This window comes from Protopterus annectens, chromosome 6.part0 (assembly GCF_019279795.1).
Source record: "Protopterus annectens isolate FY-2018-M chromosome 6.part0, PAN1.0, whole genome shotgun sequence".
NCBI classification, from domain to species: domain Eukaryota; kingdom Metazoa; phylum Chordata; order Ceratodontiformes; family Protopteridae; genus Protopterus; species Protopterus annectens.
This window is the reverse complement of record NC_056737.1, coordinates 222,635,661-222,658,218: the sequence shown is the minus strand read 5'-3', so window position 1 is coordinate 222,658,218 and position 22,558 is coordinate 222,635,661. Positions and strand designations below refer to the sequence as shown.

Here is a 22,558-nt window from a genome sequence, read left to right as displayed (position 1 = left end):
TTATTATGTTACTTATGCTTTCTATTGCATGTTCGTGTAAATGTGGAACATGACTGCATAGTTGTAGTTATACTTAATGTTATAAGATGTTTATGATATTAGCGATCCAAACCTCAGCCAAAGAAGTCACTATTGTTTGCCAAGAAATACAGTTGTATGTCAAAAGATGAAAAAGGTAAAAGGTCTGAAGTGGTGTGAGCAGCACCACGAAAGCGCTTACCTACAATAAAGATTTTTTCATCTTGTGACATAGAACTCTGTAGTTCTTGGTAAACAGTAGTGACGACTTTGGCTGAGGTTTTTATAGCTAGCTCTTTTTCTGTGGTTTACAAATAATTTTGGAAGTTACTGGCGATTCATTTACACTAACTGTGACCTAAAGGAACTGTTCATGTTTATGATATTGATGTGTTTACCTATCTGTAAGTAACTGTGCACTAATGTTGTTGTTAATTGTGGAGCTTTTCTTCCTGGGCCTGTACTGAAAATGGGTTCTTTTCATCCCAGTAGACTATCCCGATAAACAAATGTAAAATAAAATAATTAAATAAAGAGAAGACCCTTCATTTGTTCTCCTACCTTGGTACTTTTTTCTTAGTAGCCTTGCATAGGGATTAAGTCAGAACCATCTCATCAGTGAGGGCTTCTGTGGCTGCAGTTATTGGGAGTGACTGTAAACTGGAAAAAGTGCTTTGTGTTTTTCCTCAGAGTGTAATCTTAATAGGCACAGAGCTGAACCCTTCTCATTGCTGGTTATTTCTACATTTTGAGAGTTGTGGAGCTCATGTTTTTGCGTCCTTGGTAAAGACATACAACATGGTACAGGCGTCAAGTTATTGCATTTTCTGGGCTTCATGGCAGCCGCAGTTTCCATGATACCATTTGCATATTGTTGATGTGAGTATTATAGTGGACCCTAAGGTATTACTGGCTACTGAACCTCATATAGACCTGATACTAATGTCCGTCCCCTGTCACCAAATCCTGAAGTGAAAAACAGATTTCACCTAGTCCTTTGATGGGCTGTCCAGCACCCATCCCAGTTAATTAACAGTGATGCTTTACTTGGAAAGTAGAGAACTCAGCTGGCCTTCCACATGGTGCAAATGTCATGGTCACTCCAGAGGGAGCATCCACTTCAGCCATTAAGCGTTATGAGCAGTACTTCTGGTCCTGCAAACTTTAAGGCAAAACTTCCATAGCCTCTCTCTATTTTCACAGACCACCAGTCCATTTTATGGTACATTAACAAGCAGTGGAGCATTTGGGATCAGCTCTTCTTTGAAGTGGTGATACCTATGTGCAAGTAGGCCATAAATAAGAGGTGTATCTTTATACAATTTTTCTCATTCCTCTGGTAGTGAACAAAAGGGGAGAATCACTGAGCCACTGCAACAGCCCTTTTCCATAATTTTGCTAGATGTCACTTAACTTTTGCTTGGACTAATTAACATCTCCCATTTAGAGATTGGAATGCATCCTGAGACTTGATCTACGTTTTTGCAGTATTCAGTCTTTTCCCCTTTCAAGGCTGTTGCTTCATGCAAGCTCAGTTGCCCATCCTTTAGAACACTTCTAGTAGTATCACCTCTGCTAGGGTGATTATTGGCCTACAAGCTCTTTGATGAGAAGAGTCAAGTTAGCTTTTTCTTTCTACTATTCCAGAACTCTTTCCTAAGATGTTTACATGGTTCATGTTCAGCCAGTTAGTCTGGAGTAACCTTTTGACAAAAAAACATACCAGAATAACATTTGTATGTGAACAAACATTGAAGTATTATCTTGGAGAACCTTAGCTTGCCTGCTACCTTTATGAAGGGCAGGAATGACAAATTACCAAGCAAATTGTCATCTTAGGGAATTTTCTAAAAGTGGTGCTCCTTAAGAAATGTCACTGCTGGAGTCTGTCAGACATCATTCTAGAAGGGCAAATATCTCTCCATGTCTTTTTAGGGATTCTTTGAGCCAGAAAATGTGTGCTGCTTCAGTTTGGTGCACCTTCTATGTACTGATTAAACATTGCAGAGCTTGGCTGTTGCTCCTGCGGTTAGGATGGACATTGGATGGGCACTCCTCAGGGTACTGCTTTAGTAGTTTCTTTACTCCCACCTGTTTACACTTTCAATTTGAATTACATCTTAGCTTCTTTTTGTTTGTACTTCTGCAGAACTGACCATGATGTCTCCTCTACCAGCACCCAGTCAGTCCATTGTTCCCCAGTTATAGGAACTGGGGATTCCTAGGCAGGTGAGAGACATACAGCTCATTTTTCCCTCCTGCCTAGAAGTCCTTTGTAAACCCACTCGCAGCAAATGTCTGGTGATCAGAAGCAGGCCAGCCATCCCTATCCTGCAGTTGCTGTTCCGAGTCGCACTGTTGGTGGTCTCTGAGAGTTGCTGTCTGCTTCAAGTGTGATTGCACATGGCAACATAGGCTGTGTAGACTTGGGGCTCTGTGGGGTCGACACCTGGTGCTCTCACTAGATGTCGTCCATGTGGTGAGCCAGAGACACCTCTGTCTCCCAACAGGATGGGTGAGAGGGAATCAGCGGCTCACTCCCATCCACCTCTGCTAACTCCTACTGGTGCCCAAGTCTCTGAACTGTAGTCACCAGTGACAATCAGTGTTTTATCCCTGTATGCCACTGAAGAGCTAACATCTTGGCTCTTTTTCAAGAAAATTATCCTGCTTACCAAGACCCCCAAAAGATTTAGATTAGTTAAACTAGAGTGTACTGTACCATCACACGTTTGAGAGAGTGTCAGTCTGCAGAATAGCTATCTTCCCTGTATCTCTTTAGAACTTGCCTTTTTCTCTTTGTGTATTTTAAGTATTACCTACTGTGTGCTGAGGTGGGATGAATTTCCTTTCATCTTTTTTGACAGTTTTGGAGGGAAAGAACAAAGTGTGAGTGTACTCTTTTATGAGTATTCCCTTTTGTGCTTTGGTGATATTAGATGGCACAAGAAAAGGAGAGACTGTAAGGAAACAACTAGATAGTACTTAAACTGATGACTGCCTCATTAGAAAAGGGATGTGTTCATGAAGGTTACCTGCTGACAGGGAATCCCTCAAATGTAGTACAGTTTTGTAAGTAAACTTACCTTAACAGTAACTGTATGAAGAATCACTGCTGCAGTAACCTTTAGCCACATGGGTTATATCCTGCATATGATGTAAAAGCCACCCAGCTTCCAAAGCTTAAGAGCACCTTCCATGCTGCCAAACCATAATCGGCTTAAGCAGAGGTGCAAAGAATACAAGTGTTGGGTGCCAGTCCCTTCAGAGTTTTCTTCCCAAATGAGAACGAAATGCTGGGGTCTTGAAATAGGTCAATGCTAGGTAAATACAATTCCAAGTCCTCGCCCTGGCAACAAAAATATACAAAACTAAGGGGGTGGATGGAGGGAGTGGCTACTGCATCCATGATCATTTGAACATCTACTGTTATGGTAAATGTACTTAGCTGTACTATGTTTGTCATTTGATCACAGCTACAGTAGCCTTAGCTGCTATGGGTGGACTACCATAACTTATCCAAATTGGGAGGAGGAGGAGGAAGGATGAGGGTCCAGGAGCCCCTGGAGAATGGTCCTAGCAAAGCCTTCTCTAGATCTGGAGAAAGAGTTTATAGTTTTTGTAAAAGTACTGAGGATCAAGTTGCTGCTTCTAGAATGCTACCGGAGTATACCCTCTTTCCAAAACATCACTGATGAAGCCAAGGTCCTTTTAGATATATTGCCTGTAATTGCCTTGTTGTAGTGGGTAAAACAAAAGGTAATGGCATGTGACAGCTATTTAAAGAGTGTCTGTTTTGATGCAGGTTGTTCTTTTTTTTCTTACCTTCATAAGAAACGAATAACTGATCAGTCATTCTGAAGGATTTAGTCCTGTTAAGATAATATCTGATTTGTCTGTCTACATCCAAAGTATGAAGACTCTGTTCTCCCTCTTTTTTTTTCAAATCTAGAAAGAACACTTTGAGATGGGTAGCATCGCTCAAAGTAAATTCTGATACTAGTTAGGCTTAAAGAAAGGATTAGTTCTAAAGAAAACTCTGTGGAGAATAAGATAAGTTTGAATTACCATGAGAACTTGCAACTCGTACACTCTTCTTACAGAGGTCAGAGCAATGAGTGAAACTTTTCCATTTCTGAACCTCAAATCAGCCTGATGAGCTAGTTCAAATGGAGAAAAAGTTAATTTTTCCAAAACAAAGTTGAGATCCCAAGAAGGAACCATCTATATTCTAGGAGGCCTGGAATGTGACAACTGTTTCAGAAGCATTTTAACATGGAAATGCATTGAAAGAGGAGGATCCATGGGTACACATGTTGAAATGGCTGACACATGAGCCTTGACAGAGGAGTAAGAAAGGCGCGAGTATAACGAGTCACTCAAATATTGTAGAACCAGAGAAATACTAGCCTTAAGAGTCCCTAGTTCTTTCCTCAGCACCAACAAGAAAATCTATTCAATTTCCATTTGTGAGGGTCTGTCCTGGCCTTGCTCAGCTTCTGTGCCACCACATTTTGCCCTGAATGGATGCATGATGACTGTAGAATGAGATTGTCCTGGAAAGCTATATCTCAGGTTACCATCAAGAGTCTGTACAGAAAGTAAGATTTAACTTTTCCCTGTTTGCACCATATTGCTGTGGTGTTGTCTGTACCTACTTGTAACTGTCCTGGGAGACAGTATAGGGTTGAGAGCATTTATTAGTGCAAACATCTCTTATGTTTGTCTGTTTTTGTATGTTTGTTCCAAAGACCCAGCCCTTTTGCTTGCATAAAGACTGCTCCCCAGATAACATCTGAGGTGTTTGTAGTTAGACTGCACTGGAGCTAGAAGGGAAAATAGGAGACCTGGATTCCCTTTTACAAATCCCAAAAGAGGAGTCTGGAGTGGTAGTTGATGATGATGGGATCCTATTGTTTTTATCTACTATTGAATTTTTCTCATGTGGAGTCTGCTAGAAGCATTATGACAGTCACAGATGCCATGAATACTAGTATCCTGAAAATGTTCATCCCCATGGCCTTGGACTGAGAGGCAAAACTCCATAATAGATTTAGATGCAGATCTACGTTTTCCTGTGAAAGCAAAGCTGTTTGAACTGAGTTATCTAGGAGCCACCCCATGAAAATAATCCTGTGAGGAGTCATGTAAGACTTCCAGATGTTCCCCTGAAACCCCAAGTCTGTGAAGATATTTCATCAAAGAGAGAGATTCCTGACACTTTGCAGAATCTTTTTAAAAGATATGGAGTTTGCCTAAAGGAAAAATGTGATACCTTGCTGTAGGCTGTCACTGGATCTAGACAATTTGTGAATATCTTTGGAGCAATGGATAACCCAAAGAATAATGCAAAGAATTGACTAATGTAAAGAACTGAAAGTGTGATCTAGACTCAGAAAGTCTTAAAAATTTGAAATCTGGTTTATAAAAATGTGATTGTAAACATCCATTAAAGCTACAGTTACCTCTCATTCCCCCTTTAGGTTTTTTAGTATTAGGTTATGAAGGGATAACATTTTTAACTTTAGATCTTTCACAAATCAGTTTAGAAATGAAAGATATAAGACTTGACTCCATAAAGCATTTTGTTTGGTACCAGAAACATTCTTCAATAGAAACCCTTCCCTGTTAGAGAAGGGGGTGGGCAGCTTCTATCACCTCCTGAACCAGCAGATGCTGAAAGACAGGAAGGGGAAAAAAGTTTGGTCTGGTGGATGAGGAGAAATCCCCTGAAAAGCAGGAAGGGATTCCATCTGCCATGTGTATCCCTGAAGACTCACTCTCAGAATTAATTTGTCTGAGATTATCAATTGCCAAAGAAAAAATGGAGATACAGATGTTGGAGATTTAAGGACTTGGGGGTGAGGACATTCTATAGACAGCTACTGCTTACTTTTTCAAGTCCCCTTGACATAGTAACTTGAATGACTGAATGCCAGAAGATTGCTGTATATGCTTATTTTGCTTTTTATAAAATGACACAGAGGTATTCTTGGCCAACTTGGAGAAGGGAGGCAGAAAAGTCTGAAAGTCCTTTAATCAAATTCCCACTGACATCACATGTTTTCAAGACCTCAGTAGCAGATGGTTAAAAAGTAACCTCTGTTTAAATTAGAATTCAAAATTTCAGCTCTAACATCCCCTGGTAGATGTTGCATACACAAACAAGGAACCTTTGTAACATTTCCAGTAGCAGCAGTTCTGAAAGAGGCATCAGCCGAATCTTAAACATAATTTAAAGGGTGGCTCTCTTGAGACACAGAAGCAGTTAAGATTGCAAAAAAAAAGGGGGGGTCCTAATAAGTGGGGAAGTAAGCTGTAATGTTCCTCATTTTCAAAAGAAGCAAGCATAAACTTTAACATGCAAGCTTTAAAATTAAACATTCTAAAAACGTGTATGCCAGAAGAATACATTTTCCCAACTCTTTCAGTGGCTTTGCAACCCTTATCAGAGGGGGGTTGGCATTTGCCAGATGTTTAGCAGCAGCAGGATTTACCAAAGAAATCGCTGCAGGATCAGATCTGTTATTAGAAAATACTAAGACTGATGACATATTTATACAACCTATATGTTTACTTAGCAGCAGGCTAGCCATCAGGCAAGATAGAAGTTGTAATAACCCCATCTTCCAGTGCTGAAAGAACAGGAGGAATGACAGCAGGTTCATGAAATTCCAGTTTTAGTAAATCATAATATTTCCTTAAAGTCCATGAAATCTCATTATATTACCATGGAAGCAACTGATTCATTCTGGGTATGGTTTTAGAAAATGAAACAACTTCTAAGGGACTATCAGAATAAATAACTGTCCTTGGAGTCAGAATCATTTACTTGAGGAAAGAAAACGGAAGTTGTCCCTTTACAAGTTTTCTTTTTCAGTATCCTATATATCTTCATAAATTGAAGAATTCCTTGTCTTCTTACCAGAAACAGCAAAAGTAGAAGGGTTAAGAGCCAGAATCAAGTCCAGTTATTCATTCCTGAGTGAGGTAACAGATGGGGAGATGCTTAACTGTCTTCTTTTATAACAAAACATTCTGTAAAAGCAGACAGAGACTCCCTGTCACACATTACACTGCTGGAAAACGGTATTCCAGTCTGGGCAGAGAGGCATTCCCTGCTCCTTTCTCAAGACCATCAAGAGTTGTTCTCTCTCTTGCCTGCCCCACACCAACAGCTGCAGAAGACATGCCTAACTAATCTGAGCACTGCAGTACTCCATGAGTGGTAAAAACTGTAATAGTTGCTTTCTACAACTGTAGCAAACAGTTTGCTAGACTCAAAAAGAAAATTTTTGGTTTCTTGGGTGGCCACGGTGGTGCAGCGGTTAGCGTTGCCACCTCACAGCAAGAGGTTCTCCGGTTCGATTTTTGGCTGGGGTGCCTTCTGTGTGGAGTCTGCATGTCCTCCCTGTGGTCGCGTGGGTTTCCTGCGGGTGCTCCGGTTTCTTCCCACATCCCAAAGACAATGCAGTAGGTGGATTGGAAATTGGCCCTAGGTGTGTGTGTGTGTGCATGCGTGTGTGTGCCCTCTGTGGAAGGTTGGGCGCTGGGCTGGCAACTCGACACCATAAAACTCCACTGCCATTCATGAGCAGACAGATGATCCGCTGTGGCGACCCCTAACCGAGAAAAGCCGAAAGAAGAAGAAGAAGATTGTATTTTAAGAAAAATCCGAACAGTGTAGCACTTCATATGTGACATATAGTGCAGCAGTTCAAAAAAATTTTTTTTTTTATTTTTAAGATAAATTAAAACATTGTACCACTCTGTGTGGTATAAACTAAATTAAACCAAAGTTTGTATTTGTTTTTCTAATAACTTAAGCATTTTAGGTGCATAAACTGTAGCAAATGCTTATAACAAATGTAGCAAGCAGTTTGCTGCAGTTTAAGGAAAAAGAGCTTTTCTTTTTATTACTGTCTGCTGTGGAAGGAGGGCTGGGGTGCAAAAATCTGACTGGGTCCAACATAATATCGTGGACTTTTTTTTTCCCGCTCCTCAATGAAGGAGCACCAGATCAGAGAATAGCTGCAGGTGATGCTGTCTGGGAATTAGCACCCACACCATTGTTTTTCTTTAGCTTTGCAGGAGCTGAGAAAGGATTGGGAGCATGGAAGGTGTCCTTAAGTTTTGAAAGCTAGATGGCTGTTATTCTTTGCAGAATATCACCCATACAACTAAGGCTACTTCAGCAGTGATCAAATGATGAACATCTGTAGTTATGATAGGTCTTTGTTTAACAGAAGAAATTTTGAGCATTTCTGTTTAACAGTGATTGTGAGCCTAGCTCCCAGCTGGTAAGTTACACAAAATGATTGTGTATGTTGTGTAAACAGCTGACCTGTGTAAAGGAATTTCTAGCTCTTAGACCCCTCTTCATATAGTAGTGTGGAGTTCCTTTGGCAGAGAGATATTTGCCTACATTTGTGCTGGAGATTGTAACTGCAAAGGTAATAAAACTGAATTTTTATTTATCTGTCAGAGTCCACATCTTGTTTATTCTTACAGTTGTTTTCTTTTTCTTACAGCTCTGGGAACTGTTTCATAAGCTTCGCTTCATCTACACATACATTGCCCCATGGCAGATTACTTGGGGGTCTGCTTTCCATGCCTTTGCCCAGCCTTTTGCTGTGCCACGTATCCTTATTTGAAATATGGGGCGTAAAACTTTTGCCTTAGCTTTTGCATTCAAGACTTAAAGAGAAGACAGGAAAAATTCAGTAATGTACAAATCTTTCCTATGGTGCACTAGAGCTTGCATTTCATAATATATGTTTAAAATTTTTTCTTATGTTACTGTTAACAAAATATACATGAACCAGAAATAATGGATGGAAAAGTAAAAGAAAGCACTGACTTTTAGAATCCATAGCATACAAGCATACTTGCCTGATGGCTATAACTTGTCATGATGAAGCATTGAGTCCGTATTCTTCATTAGGTATCCTTCTGTTTTATTGACTCCAAACGTATTGTCACAACTCATTGAAATGAGTTTCATGATTTTTTTTTGTTTTCTCTTCATGTAAAAGGTATTGTGGAGAGCTGCCGACTCGCACTCCTTAGCTCATATATACCAATTCCAGGTCACACAACTTGGAGGAGGGGGGAGCCTTGCATAACCCACTGTTTTGATGAGTTGTTTCTTCAGTAAGTTCAGAGCCAATGCTTCATTAAGCTTCCACCTCATTAGTTTTCAACAGTAGCTTTTTTGTCTGTAGTTTTTTGCCATACAAGTATTTGATGCAACAAGAAAACTAGTGCAGATTTAACCACAGATAAAACAGAGTTGATTAAAATATTTTAATGTATTCTGCATCACAGGTTAAATTCATTACCAACTATCTGGAAATTAACAGAATTAAGTTACTCCTTTGTCCACTCAGTATGCATCGACTTGCATATCTGCCTCTTAGCAGATGATCTGTACCTGCTGTTCATCATGCCTTATACTTTGAATGACTAGCAGGCAGTTATACTAATGGTCACTAGCCGTTTTGTATTTGTGCTGTCCTTTCCTTTGGTATGCATTGGTGAGCAGGAGCATATTTTGAAAAATATTCTCTTGGAAAACTGTCTGGTGACCTCTCTTAGCTAAGTGTTACTGCATCCATCAACCTCTCCTCGGAGAAGGGGTAGCAATTTTCACCATTTTTGCAATGCGCTGGCTGTCTAGATTTTTGAACTAATCTTCAGATTCTTGTTCTTGGGACATTTGCAGCAAATTTGTGCCTTAATTATTCTCATCCTCTCATACCACTGAGTAGATTGCGCACGTGTGTGTGTGTGTGTGTGTGTGTGTGTGTGTGTGTGTACGTGTGTACTTGCACAAGGGGCATTTAATATTTGGATATTTTTAGGGTGGGCAGCATCCTGTGCCTTCTTTGTTTTACTGTATACTTTTTGTAATTTTGCTAAAGTTAGTCATGGTATTATTATGTGTTCTTTGTTTGTTTTCTTTGTTTTTTTTTTAATTGAGCCCTTTGTTTTTGATTGCTTTGTAGACTATGTTTAGCATTGCTGCCCTGTGTGAGATAGTGGATAACAGTTTGATGTTTCAAAACTTATGACTCCTGTAATAGTGAGGCATGCAGACTTGAATATACTGAAGTCCAAGATCGTTATTTCTTGGAGTAGTTAATTTTCTCCAAGGTATAACAGTCTCAAAAATAGTTTGTACAAGTTTAGGGTATTGGAAGCTTGCCTGTTTGCAAGAAGAAAATGGGGTAAGACAGTAGGCAGGAACTATAGAGAAGAGAAAAATGCAAGAGATCAGAAGGGTCAGGTAGCAGCAGAAACGTCCTCCATCAACTAGGTTATCTTTTGTGGTTGATTCCTTCAAAAGGTAGCAGGTTATATCTGACTGAGCTAGCGCTTGAGTGCCATATATTGGGCTCCAACATTGCTTTCTTCATTTACTTCCCCCTGGGCTGAAGTATGATCTGTAAGTGTTAACTAGGCTTCTGCAGAATTTCCTTTGTTAAATCTCCAGTCACTATTTCTACAGTGGAGCAGCCTTTGCTGCTCAACCATTGGAATATGAGTGGGCCGTTGAGGGGCACAATATTAAGATGCATAGTTTGGTGCCACTCCAAAAACCTGCATATACCTCTCACAAGCTGGTGCTGCCACTGGCCAGTACTACTCCTGTGCTTAAGGGTCTGTTGCTGACTCTAAAGAGTCAGTTTCCCATCTTAACACCTGCAGTGTAAGAGAAGCTCGGATACGTCCTTCAGTGGTCTAATAAAAGAAGCAGGTGTCCACTCCTCACGCATGCTCACACATGCACACACACACGCATGAGCACTTGATTCTTTTTGGGCAAGGAAATTCGAGGGCATTGAAGTTCTCTCTTTGTGAAGGGTAATGATTACTTGCCATCCAGCAGCCATTAACCCCCAATTACCATTCCTTTGGCAATTGATAGCTACCTTTCCTAAGGTCATAAAATTTTCTTTAGAATGGCTTGCATTTCATCCTCTTTCAAGCCAGAAGAGACTTAATGATTGTCTTAGGAAGGGAGGTTAAGAAATCTTGGATTATCTCATATATCGAAGCTTTGCTGAAGGGTTCCATTTTCCTGGCTTGAAGCACCAAGACACTGTTCTTTAAGCTCACAAAAAGGAAGATGTTCTCAAGAATCTACCAATTTAGTGGCATGCCATGCTGTTTGGGCATCTTGGTGAAGACTCCTGACCTGTCTTATCCCACTGGACTAACATCAGGCACAGAGATACCAGAACCTTCCTGTACTCTGACAGCGATTCAGAGGCTTTTGACAGATATGGCAGGGCAGTGTCTTCTGCCTCTTTAGCCCTTAAGGTTTCATGCTGGAATGAGGTACTGTAAAGCTTGCAGGGCTTCTTGAGTCAGAGTTCCAGGTATCTCTGGTGAAGACTGTGATCTGGCTTCCTTATCAGGCTTTATTTAACTCTATTTATATTTTTTGGAAAAGCATCTTTATTGCATCCAGTTTACATGCATACATCTTAATAGTACATCAGCAACACATCCAAATAAATTGACAATATGAGTGCTAATGCAACAAATACATTTAGTCATTTACATTGTAAAATGCTTATGTTCTCTAATGCACATGCATGAGCATGTATTCATGCATCTTTTATTAAAAGGCACTAGGTTCGTATAAACTTTAACCCAAACAATAAACAGACTTTCTGGACTTGTCTTGGAACTGTCATTACTTATCTTAAATATTAAAACTTTGAGGGTATCCAGTCAATATTTACTGCAGTTAAAATTGCACTCATCTGACACTGTCCAGAAACATTGTCCATCAAGTCCAGATCATAAACCAAGTGTCTAATTTTGTTTTAAAAATTGCTAACTTGTTAGATTTCATATCTGCTGGAAGTTCATTCAAAAACACTGGGATCTGTACATATATGAAATGTTGCCTTTTCATAGTTTCAGGATGACTTTGTGTAAAATTTAAAGCTATTATTTCTGAGAGAACAAGATTACATATTTCTTTCAGCATTTAATGCAACTTGAAGTAACGGATCATGAACAGTATTAAAAATTAATATAAATTTACTTATGTATCATGATGTATGTTACAAAGATTGTTTTCTGCACCTGTTAAAGTACATTAGGTGATTATACCATACAATTCTTTGTCAATTTGCACTGAACCCTCTTAAGGGATTTTAATTGGTCCTTTACTGAGGCTACAGAAACAAATATGATGTCCTGCTCATATGCTGCATTATTCATCACATTAGAAAGTTCACCTCCGGCTGACTCATACATCTGGCCAGTATACAAAAGTCTAAATGCTACTGTAAGGTACATGCGACATCGCACATCATCTCACGTACGTCGGTCATAAAGAGACGGGTATAAAGCAGATGTCAGCACTAACCATCCCCTAGAACTTTTCTGCCATCTGTTTGATCGCTTGCTCCAGTTGTTTGCTCGCCAGATTAGTCATAAACCTTGGTTCAAATAAGTACCCCGCAGGGGGTTTCTTTCTTAAAATTTTTTGGCTACTGTTTGTTTTTGGGTGATTTCCTGTCAGCTAGGAATATCAAGTGTGTGTGGAATGCAGATTCCACATAAGAACTCCCATGACCTCTGCTTGTTCTGGCTAGACCCAGACTACGACCATACTGCTTGTGCTATCTGTAAGTCATTTGTTCCGAAAACCCTTAGTAGCCGTCTAGCTTCTCTTAAGCTTTATTTAGAGAACCAGTACGTTAAGCGTTTAGCACGTGAGATGGAGGTTATGTCCTGTGGGTCAACCACAATCCAAAAAGGCAAGGAAACCTTGGCCTAATCTTTCTGCTGTGCCCTGTCTTCCAGGTGTCCCTCCCAAGACCGATGGCCTGGAGGCAGTTCTGAAGTCAGTGGATATCCCTTCAGCGGGTACGACTGGGGAAGCCCCGAAGGAGTCTACCAGCATGTCTGCAAGGAAACTGCAGGCATCTGACTGGGGTGAAAGGGGGGAACCACGGCGGAACCATGGCTTTGTATATTCTGAAGGACCGCGTGGCATCACCCAAATCACGGTGCAGGAGGATGTGCGTACAGACATCATGGAGTGCAAGCCGACTTCGGACCCATCCACCTTCCATCATATGGAAGCTCCCAAGAAGAAAAACCTAAAAACAAAACACGTTGCTCCTGTTCCACAGGAGCAAGCTCCTGATTAGCAGGCTTTCTCACAAAGCCTGTTCAATGTCTTCATCTCCCTGCATCAGCCCTTGCCTTCTTCTGTACCTCTTCAAGCCATCTCTCCATCCACTCATTTCAAAAGAACATCTGCAGATACCTCCTTGGATGAAGAGGAATCTTCAGGAGATGAGTCCTTGGCTTACTCCACCCAAATAGCTTTCCCTCTGGGTTATGCCCTACCCCATATTAACGTTTCTTCTCCACCATCATAATATCCTTCTCCTCTCTGGTGATATTCATCCTAAACCTGGCCCACACTTTAGCTCAGCTACTTCCAACAATATTACACATACTCGCCTTCTGACACCTAATCATAGTTATAAACATTTTTCCTTTTACTCTGTCAACATCCACAGTATCCTTAATAAGGCAACTGAATATCACTCTTGGATAGCCCAGTATATCCCAAATATAATTACTCTCTCTGAAACGTGGCTTAAACCTCATCACTCAAAGAAATTCTCTCCCCAGGCTACAACATCCTGCATCTTGATAGACTCATAAAAAGGGCGGCGGTGTTGCCATTATGCTTGCAAACACCCTAACCAAATCTACCCCCTCTTTTCACCCTGAAGAACTGATTTTTGCTAATTGCAGACTTAATGATCACAAAACCCTAGCTATAGTGGCCATCTACATACCCCCTAAAAATAACATACCTTTACTAGAGCAGATTCTTCACTGGCTGTCTGTCAGCATACCTAGTGAAACTATAATCTTAGGTGATGTCAACATTAACTGGCTTCCCTTCACCACCAACTCCTCTACTGCTAGCATTAATCTTTATGGCTGCACTCAACTCATCTTAACACCCACTTTTCTTAATAAACCCACAAATACTTGTTCCGTACTTGACTGGATTTTTGTCTTCAGTCCAAACCTTTATTACCACCCAGAAACACTGCCAGACTTAAATAGTGACCATTCTCCTATCTGCGTCTTATGGTCCACCCCTCACCTTTCTAGAGCTCATAAACATAGAGTGCCATAGGCTAACCTGCTTCAACCCAGATTGTTTTAATAACTACCACTCTGCAGTTGATTAGTCCCTTTTTTCATCTGTCACTTGATGAAGCCGTTCTTCAATTTAACTTCATATTCCTAAATATTCTGAACTCCCTTGCCCCACCAAGAGCAAGTCGAGTCAAATCACACTATTCTCCCAGGCTTACCAACTCTACCCGGTCTCTTATTCAGAACAGAGATTCTGCCCGGAAACTCTGGTCTAAGTCAAAATCCCTCACTCACCTCCAAAAAATAAGGAACTCCGCAACCTAACCAAAAAGCATGTAATCAAAGATAAGAATTTCTGTCAAACACCCCAAACTACAGAACCTAGAACCCCCCAAAAATTCTGGAATACCATTAACCAAATTCTCCATCCCGGTAATCCCTGTACTCCCAACCCCTGCCCTAACAATACACCTAAAGAAACTGCATCCATTTTCAGTTCATACGTCATTGATTCCATCAGCAAACTTCTGAACACATCTTACTTTTCCATACCCTCACCTCCCACTACCCCTATACTTCAAAACCACCCATTCTCTCTTAAACCCATTCCAACCAGTTATATTAGAAATCATCTTCTTAAACTAAACCTTGTTCCTCATCTGCTGATAACTTACCACCTTTCTTTCTAAAGGCTGCTGCTAATTCTATAGCTTACCCCATTTCCATCTTCATTAACCGCTCTATTAGTGAATCCACTGTCCCTGCCTTGTGGAAAAAAATCCCATATTATACCTATCCCCAAAGGTGGTATTGCTCTTGAGCTCTCTGATTACTGACCTATTGCTGTAACTCTTCCCTCTCTAAAATCTTTGAGCACTGTGTTCACAAACAAATCTTGGCTTATCTCACTCAAGAAAACCTGATTACCCCTACCCAGCATGGCTTCTGCCCACACCGCAGCACTACTACAGCACTCATTTCCTTTACTAACCTCGTCTCCCTTGCCAGAGACAATGACAAACTAGTGTCCTGCCTCTTCTTAGATCTCTCCAAAGCCTGACACAGTCTCTCGCTCCATCCTTTTCTCCAGACTTTCTCAACTCAACTTCTCCCCAGAAACCATCTCTTGGTTTGACGGCTACCTTACAGATAGCCATTTGACAACTTGCTGTCTATCTGCTCTATCTCCTTTTCTCACCATCAAATGGGTGTCCCGCAAGGTTCTATTCTAGGTCCCCTTCTCTTTTAACATTTTCACAAACAAACTTCACACATCCTGTCCTAAATCATCTCTTGTACAATATGCAGATAACTCTATCATCTCCATTGCTGACAACCCCTCTGACCTGCTCACCCTGACACAAACTTCATTCAGCCTCACTGAAACTTGGCTTACTGACAGCCATCTCATACTTAACCCCCAAAACACTAAAATGTGATAGTGTTCAATCTCGCCGTTTGTTCTTACACATGGGTTCGGAGCCGATCCTCGGCTCCGTGTCGGCCGCTTGCAAGCTCTGCATCGAGAAGAAGCTCGAGACAATCTAATACCCACAATCCCCCTCTGCCTTTACCTCAGATCTAGTTTGCCGCTGCTGCGTTCGCATCGCTGGGAGCTAGCTCGAGCATCTTAAGTTAAGATATAACTTATTTTTGTTATATTTTATTGGATAATTTGTTTTTATAGATAACAAAAGGATTAGTTGATATACTGAGTGTATGTGTTTGAGTAGGTTGAATTCTCGGTACTGTTAAGTTTATTAATTGGTTAGAGTTTTTCGGGGCCTACCAACCCTACTTAAATTTGACACCGGACTTGACATTTAAATCGGATTTGACTTTTTTTCACCGGATTTGACTATTATACTGGACTTGACTCTTATCTTACTTGTAAAATGTCTGATAAAGTGAAATCAGGTTTTAAGCGTTGTCAGTGTGGCCAAAAAATGTCAGTGACTGACAACCATAGTTCCTGCGTCTACTGCCTTGGCCCTCTCCACTTACAAGAGGACTGTTCAATCTGTCACTCTTTTAGTGGGAGGGTCATGACAGATAGGCGCAGGAAACTCATGGACAGAGGATTATTAAAACCTTCTTTTCAGGAGGCTCTGGATGCTTCTGACCAGGCATCGAAATCCTCGAAGGAATCGAAGACGTCGGAGCCCAAGTCATCGGCTCCGAGCTCTTCGAGTAAAGTTAGATCACCGGTTCCACAGACTTCGGGCCGAGTGTTCAACTGGTGTCGGTTCCTGAGCCTCGAGTCTTGGAACCCGTGATGGAGCTCCCTCCTTCGTCTTTATTGAGGTCGGCTCCGTCTTCCGTTCCTTCGACCCGTTCTTCTTCCAAACTCTCCGATGTCGATGTGGATCGTGTGGTGCAGAAGTTATTGGAGCATTCGGCCCTGTCCAAACTTATTTCAGTTTCCACCCAGTTGGTGTCGAAACTTGAAGGCCTCCCAGTGTCTCCATCCATTCCTCCTCCGAGACCTGTCCAGTCTTTGGAGCCGGAAGAGGTTGATCTTCTGATTGTGGAGCCCTCGGGTCCAGAACCGTCCTTTTCTCGGTCTGTTCCTCTCACCTCGACTCTGTCGGACCCGGTACCGAGTCTCGGAGCCGACGATCTGTCCTTGGTTCCGGGGCCGAGAGTCGAACCGACGTTTCGGTTCCGACTCTTCCCCTCGGGGCCTCGGCACGGATCGATTCGGCTCCGTCCTCGGGGTCGATGCCTTCGGTGCCTGTTTGGGATTCTTCCCATTTCTTGAACCGGAGATTCTTCGATTCGGGACCCGGGGGCGTTCGACCTAATGAGGAAGGTGTTGTCTACCCAGACAACCACATCAGTGGAAGCAACCTCTCCTCCCCATAAAGGGCCGTTATCCTCCTCTGCACCCACGGCCACATCCAAGCGTCGAGCACCAGTGTCTCAGCCACCCCTGGAGGGTGCCCCCTCTTCCTCGGAGGCTTCTTCGGATGCTCCCCAAGAAGAAGTCCCTAGGAAAAGATTGTGTAAGAGGAGACACTTGGATTCTCCACAAGAATCCTTGACATCCGATACTGACTTAGATGAGTCAGAAGGGTCCCCTAAGTCACCTTCAGAAGATGTCTCTTTTCGGACATATTGGAGATCCTGAAACAGAGAGGTGACTGGCAGTCCCTTCCCCCTTCTGAGGATGAGTCAGTTTTGCTGAAGGCATTCGGTGCTCGCCCTTCTTCCTCCTGGGTCACTCCGCCCTTCGAATTAATGGAACTTATTGCTCGAAGGGCGTGGGAGGCTCCTGACACAGTGGAACCAGTCCCAAGGAAACCCAATAAATATATCACTGCACCTCAGGACAAGACCTACTTAACAAAAGGAGTTCCAGTGGACGCTATGGTGGTGGCAGCGGCCACGAAAAAGGAGATGTCGGAATCTTCCTCATCTGTCCATCCCCCTAATAAAGATTCTAGGACTATGGACAGGTACAGAAAGCGCATTTTTAGTTCAGCGGCTTTTTCCATGCGATCCCTGAACTATTTGACCCATTTTACACGACTACAGAGGGATCTAGTCAAAGAGTTGGGAGATACCCTCCAGGGTACTACAGATGCTGCTGTCTCAGAGAAAGTGACAGCGCAACTTAATACCCTTACATCCATTGTGAACTCGTCCATGAGGCTGATTTCGTACGCAAGGTTCGAGTAGGGCAGCAGCTTCAGCGATTGCTCTTCGCAGACAATCCTGGATGCGCTTATGTTCATTTTTGGAAGCCTTCAAGTCTTCCTTTACTAACGCCCCATTTGACGGTGCCACTCTCTTTGGCCCCAAAGTAAAGGAGACCCTTACCCGGTGTGAACAGGAGGGAAAGACTCTGTCTGCTGTCGGAGTCCGTTTTTCCACCCCAACCAGACCGTACCCCAAAGGGCAACGTGGTGGAAAAATGTGGTTTCGAAAACCCCAAGGATCTTTCCCAGGCACACAGGGTGATGCCCCTTCTAGAGGCAGAGGAGGGGGCAGAGGTGGAAGACGCCGCCCTGGCGGCAGAGGGGGTCCGCAGCATCAAGGTGACAGGGATACACTCCCTGGTAAACCTTTCCAGCACTCCTGAGAGGAGGCCCGACTGTCCTGCTCTGGAGGCAGTCGAGGGTCGCAGCTTTATACCCTCAGGCCTGGCAAAATATAACTACAGACAAGTGGGTAAAAAGCGTGGTTACCAGAGGTTACAACATACCCTTTCTATCCCATCCCATTCCAAAGAAAAGACTCCCAGATGTACCGCCCCATCTGCGAGAGCCAGCAGCTATAGAAATTTCAAAGCTGCTAGAAAAAAGAGTCATCCAACCAGTCCCAGCGGACCAGCAAGGATTCGGGACTTACTCAAGGTTCTTTTTGTTCCAAAGAAAACAGGGGACTGGAGGCCCATCCTGGACCTAAGCGACCTCAATACCTTCGTCAAGAAAGAAAAGTTCCGAATGGTCACGCTTCAATCGATCCTTCCATTCTTACAGAAGGGCGACTGGATGTGCTCAATAGATCTGGAGGATGCATACTACCACATCAAAATGGCCAGGGCATCCAGAGATCATTTGCGCTTCTGGCTGGGGCCAGTCACTTTCAATTCAGAGCCCTGCCCTTTGGTCTGACCTCAGCCCCCAGGGTCTTCACCAAATGCATGGCAGTGGTAGCGTCTCACTTGAGACGCCAAGGATTCCAGGTGTTTCTGTATCTGGACGACTGGCTCCTTTCTGCCACCACCCAGCGTCAACTATTACAGGCCAGAGACTATACTCTTCAACTGTGTGTTCACCTAGGAATTTCCGTAAACTTCGGAAAATCCTTACTTCAGCCATCACAGAGTATCTTGTTCATAGGAGCGGAATTAAACACACGTCAGTTAATTCTAAGACTTCCTCCAGAAAGGATACTATCACTTCAGACTCACATACATCTTCTTCTCTTGTCCAGGAAATCTCCAGCAAAACTGGTACTGAAGGTTTTGGGACTCATGTCAGCTTCTCTTATTGCAATACCCTTGGGAAGGCTGAACATGAGAGTCCTACAATGGCTACTGTTTGCACAATGGTCATTCCAACAACTACCTCTAACACACGAGATTCTTATAACGAACACATGCAAAACACACCTAAACTGGTGGCTTCAAACGTGCAACCTTTCCAAGGGGAGACCATTTGTGCTACCCACGCCTACAGTTACGGTGACCACGGACGCTTCCCTGATAGGGTGGGGGGGCATCTTTCAGGGACAGACAGTCCAAGGCGAATGGACCTATTTGGAGTACAATCTGCACATCAATGTTCTAGAGTTGAGGGCAGTGTTTCTAGCATTGCAACACTTTGCTCCCCTTCTTCCTCTGGGAACTATTGCAGTTCAGACGGACAACATGTCGGTAGTCTGGTACATAAACAAGCAAGGGGGAACCAAGTCCTATCAGCTATGCAGAGAGGCCATGAGAATCTGGCAATGGGCGGAGTCCACTGGTCGCTTTCTAATAGCAACGCACATCCCGGGGTCATCCAACGTCATAGCCGACAGGCTGAGCAGAGCAATTCTGTTACCACACGAGTGGTCCCTGAAACAGTCAGTGGCGAAAAGGATTTTTCGCACGTGGGGCCAGCCTTCCTGCAATCTGTTTGCGTCTCCAATGAACGCCAAATGCAGGAGCTACTTTGCCCTATTACCCCCTCCAGGGGAAGTCCTCAGGGACGCACTGATTCACGATTGGCCCCCTGGACTCCTGTACGCATTTCCTCCATTTCCCCTGATATCAAAGTTTCTCCAGAAAGCCAGAAACCTACACAGGACAATAATCCTCATTGCCCCATTCTGGCCTCGTCAAATTTGGTTTCCCTTCCTGAAGACACACTGCATTCGGGGACCCTGGATTCTGGACCCAGAGCCAGATCTATTGACTCACTCGTCAGGGGCTCCCCATCCCGCTCTTGTCCCTCCATCTAGCAGCTTGGTTGCTCCAATTCCCAACTTAGCCAGGTCTGATCTTCTTTCGCCGGCAGTTCAGAATATATTGGTGGCTTCTCATAAAGCTTCCACTACTAAAACATATTCTAGTAAATGGAAGCGATTTGTATTCTGGGCGAATACACAGCAAGTGGATCCTTTTATAGCTCCTTTGAATAAAATATTAGAGTTTTTAACGGACTTGTTCCATCAGGGTGCTTCTCCTGCCACACTAAGGGTTCAATTGGCTGCCATTTCAAATTTCCATGTGGAAGAATGTGGGGCTCCTGTTATGGCCCACAGACTTTGTAAAGCCTTTTTAAAAGGGGTTTTTCATATTAGACCACCAGTTAGATCTCCTACGTCACCTTGGAGTCTAAACTTGTTGTTATCTAAATTAATGTTGCCCCTTTGAACCAGCCTCCTCTTGCCCATTAAAATTTTTGTCCTGGAAGACTCTCTTTTTGGTAGCCATTACATCAGCTAGGCGAGTATCTGAACTTCAAGCTCTCTCCATCAAGCACCCTTATTTGATCTTTCACTCTGACAGAGTTTCTCTTCGAACTAATTCATCCTTCCTCCCTAAAGTTTGTTCTATTAACAATATTAATCAGTCCATTGAATTACCCACCTTCTTCAAGAATCACTCCAACAAAATGGAGTATATGTTGCACAAATTAGATGTTCACAGACAACTAAGGTTTTACTTGGATAGAACAAAAGATCACAGAAAAACTGATCAACTTTTTGTGGCCTTTGCTGATAACAGGAAAGGATTAGCGGTTACCAAATGCACTCTTTCTAAGTGGTTAACGGATTGTATAATCTATGTCTATGATTCTTCAAATCAAACTCTTTTACACAAACCCAAAGGACATTCCACAAGGTCAGTGTCTACATCTCTGGCTCATGCAGCCCGCCTATCACTAGACGCTATTTGTGCGGCTGCTACTTGGTCTAAGCCACATACATTCATTTCTCATTATAAGGTAGACAAGGTTTCTAGGGACAGGGCAACCTTTGGTTCCACTGTGCTCAATAACGTCCTTCCGTGAGTTCCTCAGGAACAAGGAGCTAGGGACGCTACCCATGTGTAAGAACAAACGGCGAGATTGAACACTATCACATATAGAAGTTATGTCCTTACCATAACGTTCCATGTGGAGTGTTCATCTCGCCTTTGTTCTTACATTCCCACCCTCCCGCCCTTAAGAAGAACGTTCATTTTTGGTGCCTGGCCTGGGGCATTCTGCTTCTGCTTTGCAGATGTTGTGTACATAGTTGACATGTATATATATGTGTATGTGTCTATATATATTTTTATATATAGACTCTTAGTTCTGTGCATATGTGATGTAAGCATGAGTGTGCTCTCTCTAGAGACTGGTTTGCTTGCAAACTAGATCTGAGGTAAAGGCAGAGGGGGATTGTGGGTATTAGATTGTCTCGAGCTTCTTCTCGATGCAGAGCTTGCAAGCGGCCGACACGGAGCCGAGGATTGGCTCCAAACCCATGTGTAAGAACAAAGGCGAGATGAACACTCCACATGGAACGTTATGGTAAGGACATAACTTCTATATACTTCCCTTCCTTTACTACATCTCTCTACCATCTTAAATACTCCTTTACCATCTCTTCTCTCAACAACACTACTATTACAGCTGATATTCACAATAAGCTCCTTGGAGCAATCATAGATGGTCAACTTAAATTTGATCTTCATGTACATTACTGTATCAAGAAAACCCACCAAAAGTTAGGCCTGCTGTATAGGAACAAAAGATTCTTCACACCTAACTCCAGAATCTCACTTGCCCAAGCTTAACTTCTTCCTAACCTATTCTGTAGCTCTCGAATCTTAACCAACGTACAGTCCTCATTTCTGTCTAAATCTGAAACCGAAACCACCTGTAATAAAGCTGCAAGATTTGCAGTTAATCTACCTCCAAAATCACACCACTGTCATGCTGTCCGAACCCTCAGCTGGTTAGAGTTTCCTAACCAACTCTTATTCACTCAACTTCTCATTATCCATTCAATCCTAAACAAGCCCTCTGCCCGTCCTAACTTATCCTCTCTTCCCTCCTTCTATAATCCTCCTCAGTCCCTCAGAAGTTCGGATAAATGTCTCTTACAGATACACAAACCTAATAAATCCATTGGGTCAAAATCTTTATAGCTACTTTCGTACTCTAACCTGGAATAAACTCCCCCTGTACCTTAGATCCATTACTCAAGTCCATGAATTTAAGAAAGCTGTTAAAATTACCTAAATAGTACCTGGATTTGTCACTATAATCACCCTACTTGAACTTCGTCCCTACATTTATCCACGTAGGATAATCCAAACTTCCTTCTTTTTTTATCTTCCTTTTCTGTTTTGTTTTGTTTTGTCCCTATCCTCATTTGTCGTTTTGTTCACTTTTTAGATTTG

The 22,558-nt window shown here is 42.5% G+C and overlaps 1 protein-coding gene across 1 annotated transcript in view; it reads left to right on the top strand.

The window, feature by feature from the left end:
• Positions 1-22,558, top strand: part of PCNX1 (pecanex 1) — a 3,150,868-nt gene that overhangs the window by 2,000,248 nt on the left and 1,128,062 nt on the right. Inside the window, exon 23 of the mRNA XM_044073489.1 lies at positions 8,550-8,658. Within this exon, the coding sequence (XP_043929424.1) occupies positions 8,550-8,658 (109 nt within the window). The remainder of the gene's footprint in view (positions 1-8,549; positions 8,659-22,558) is intronic.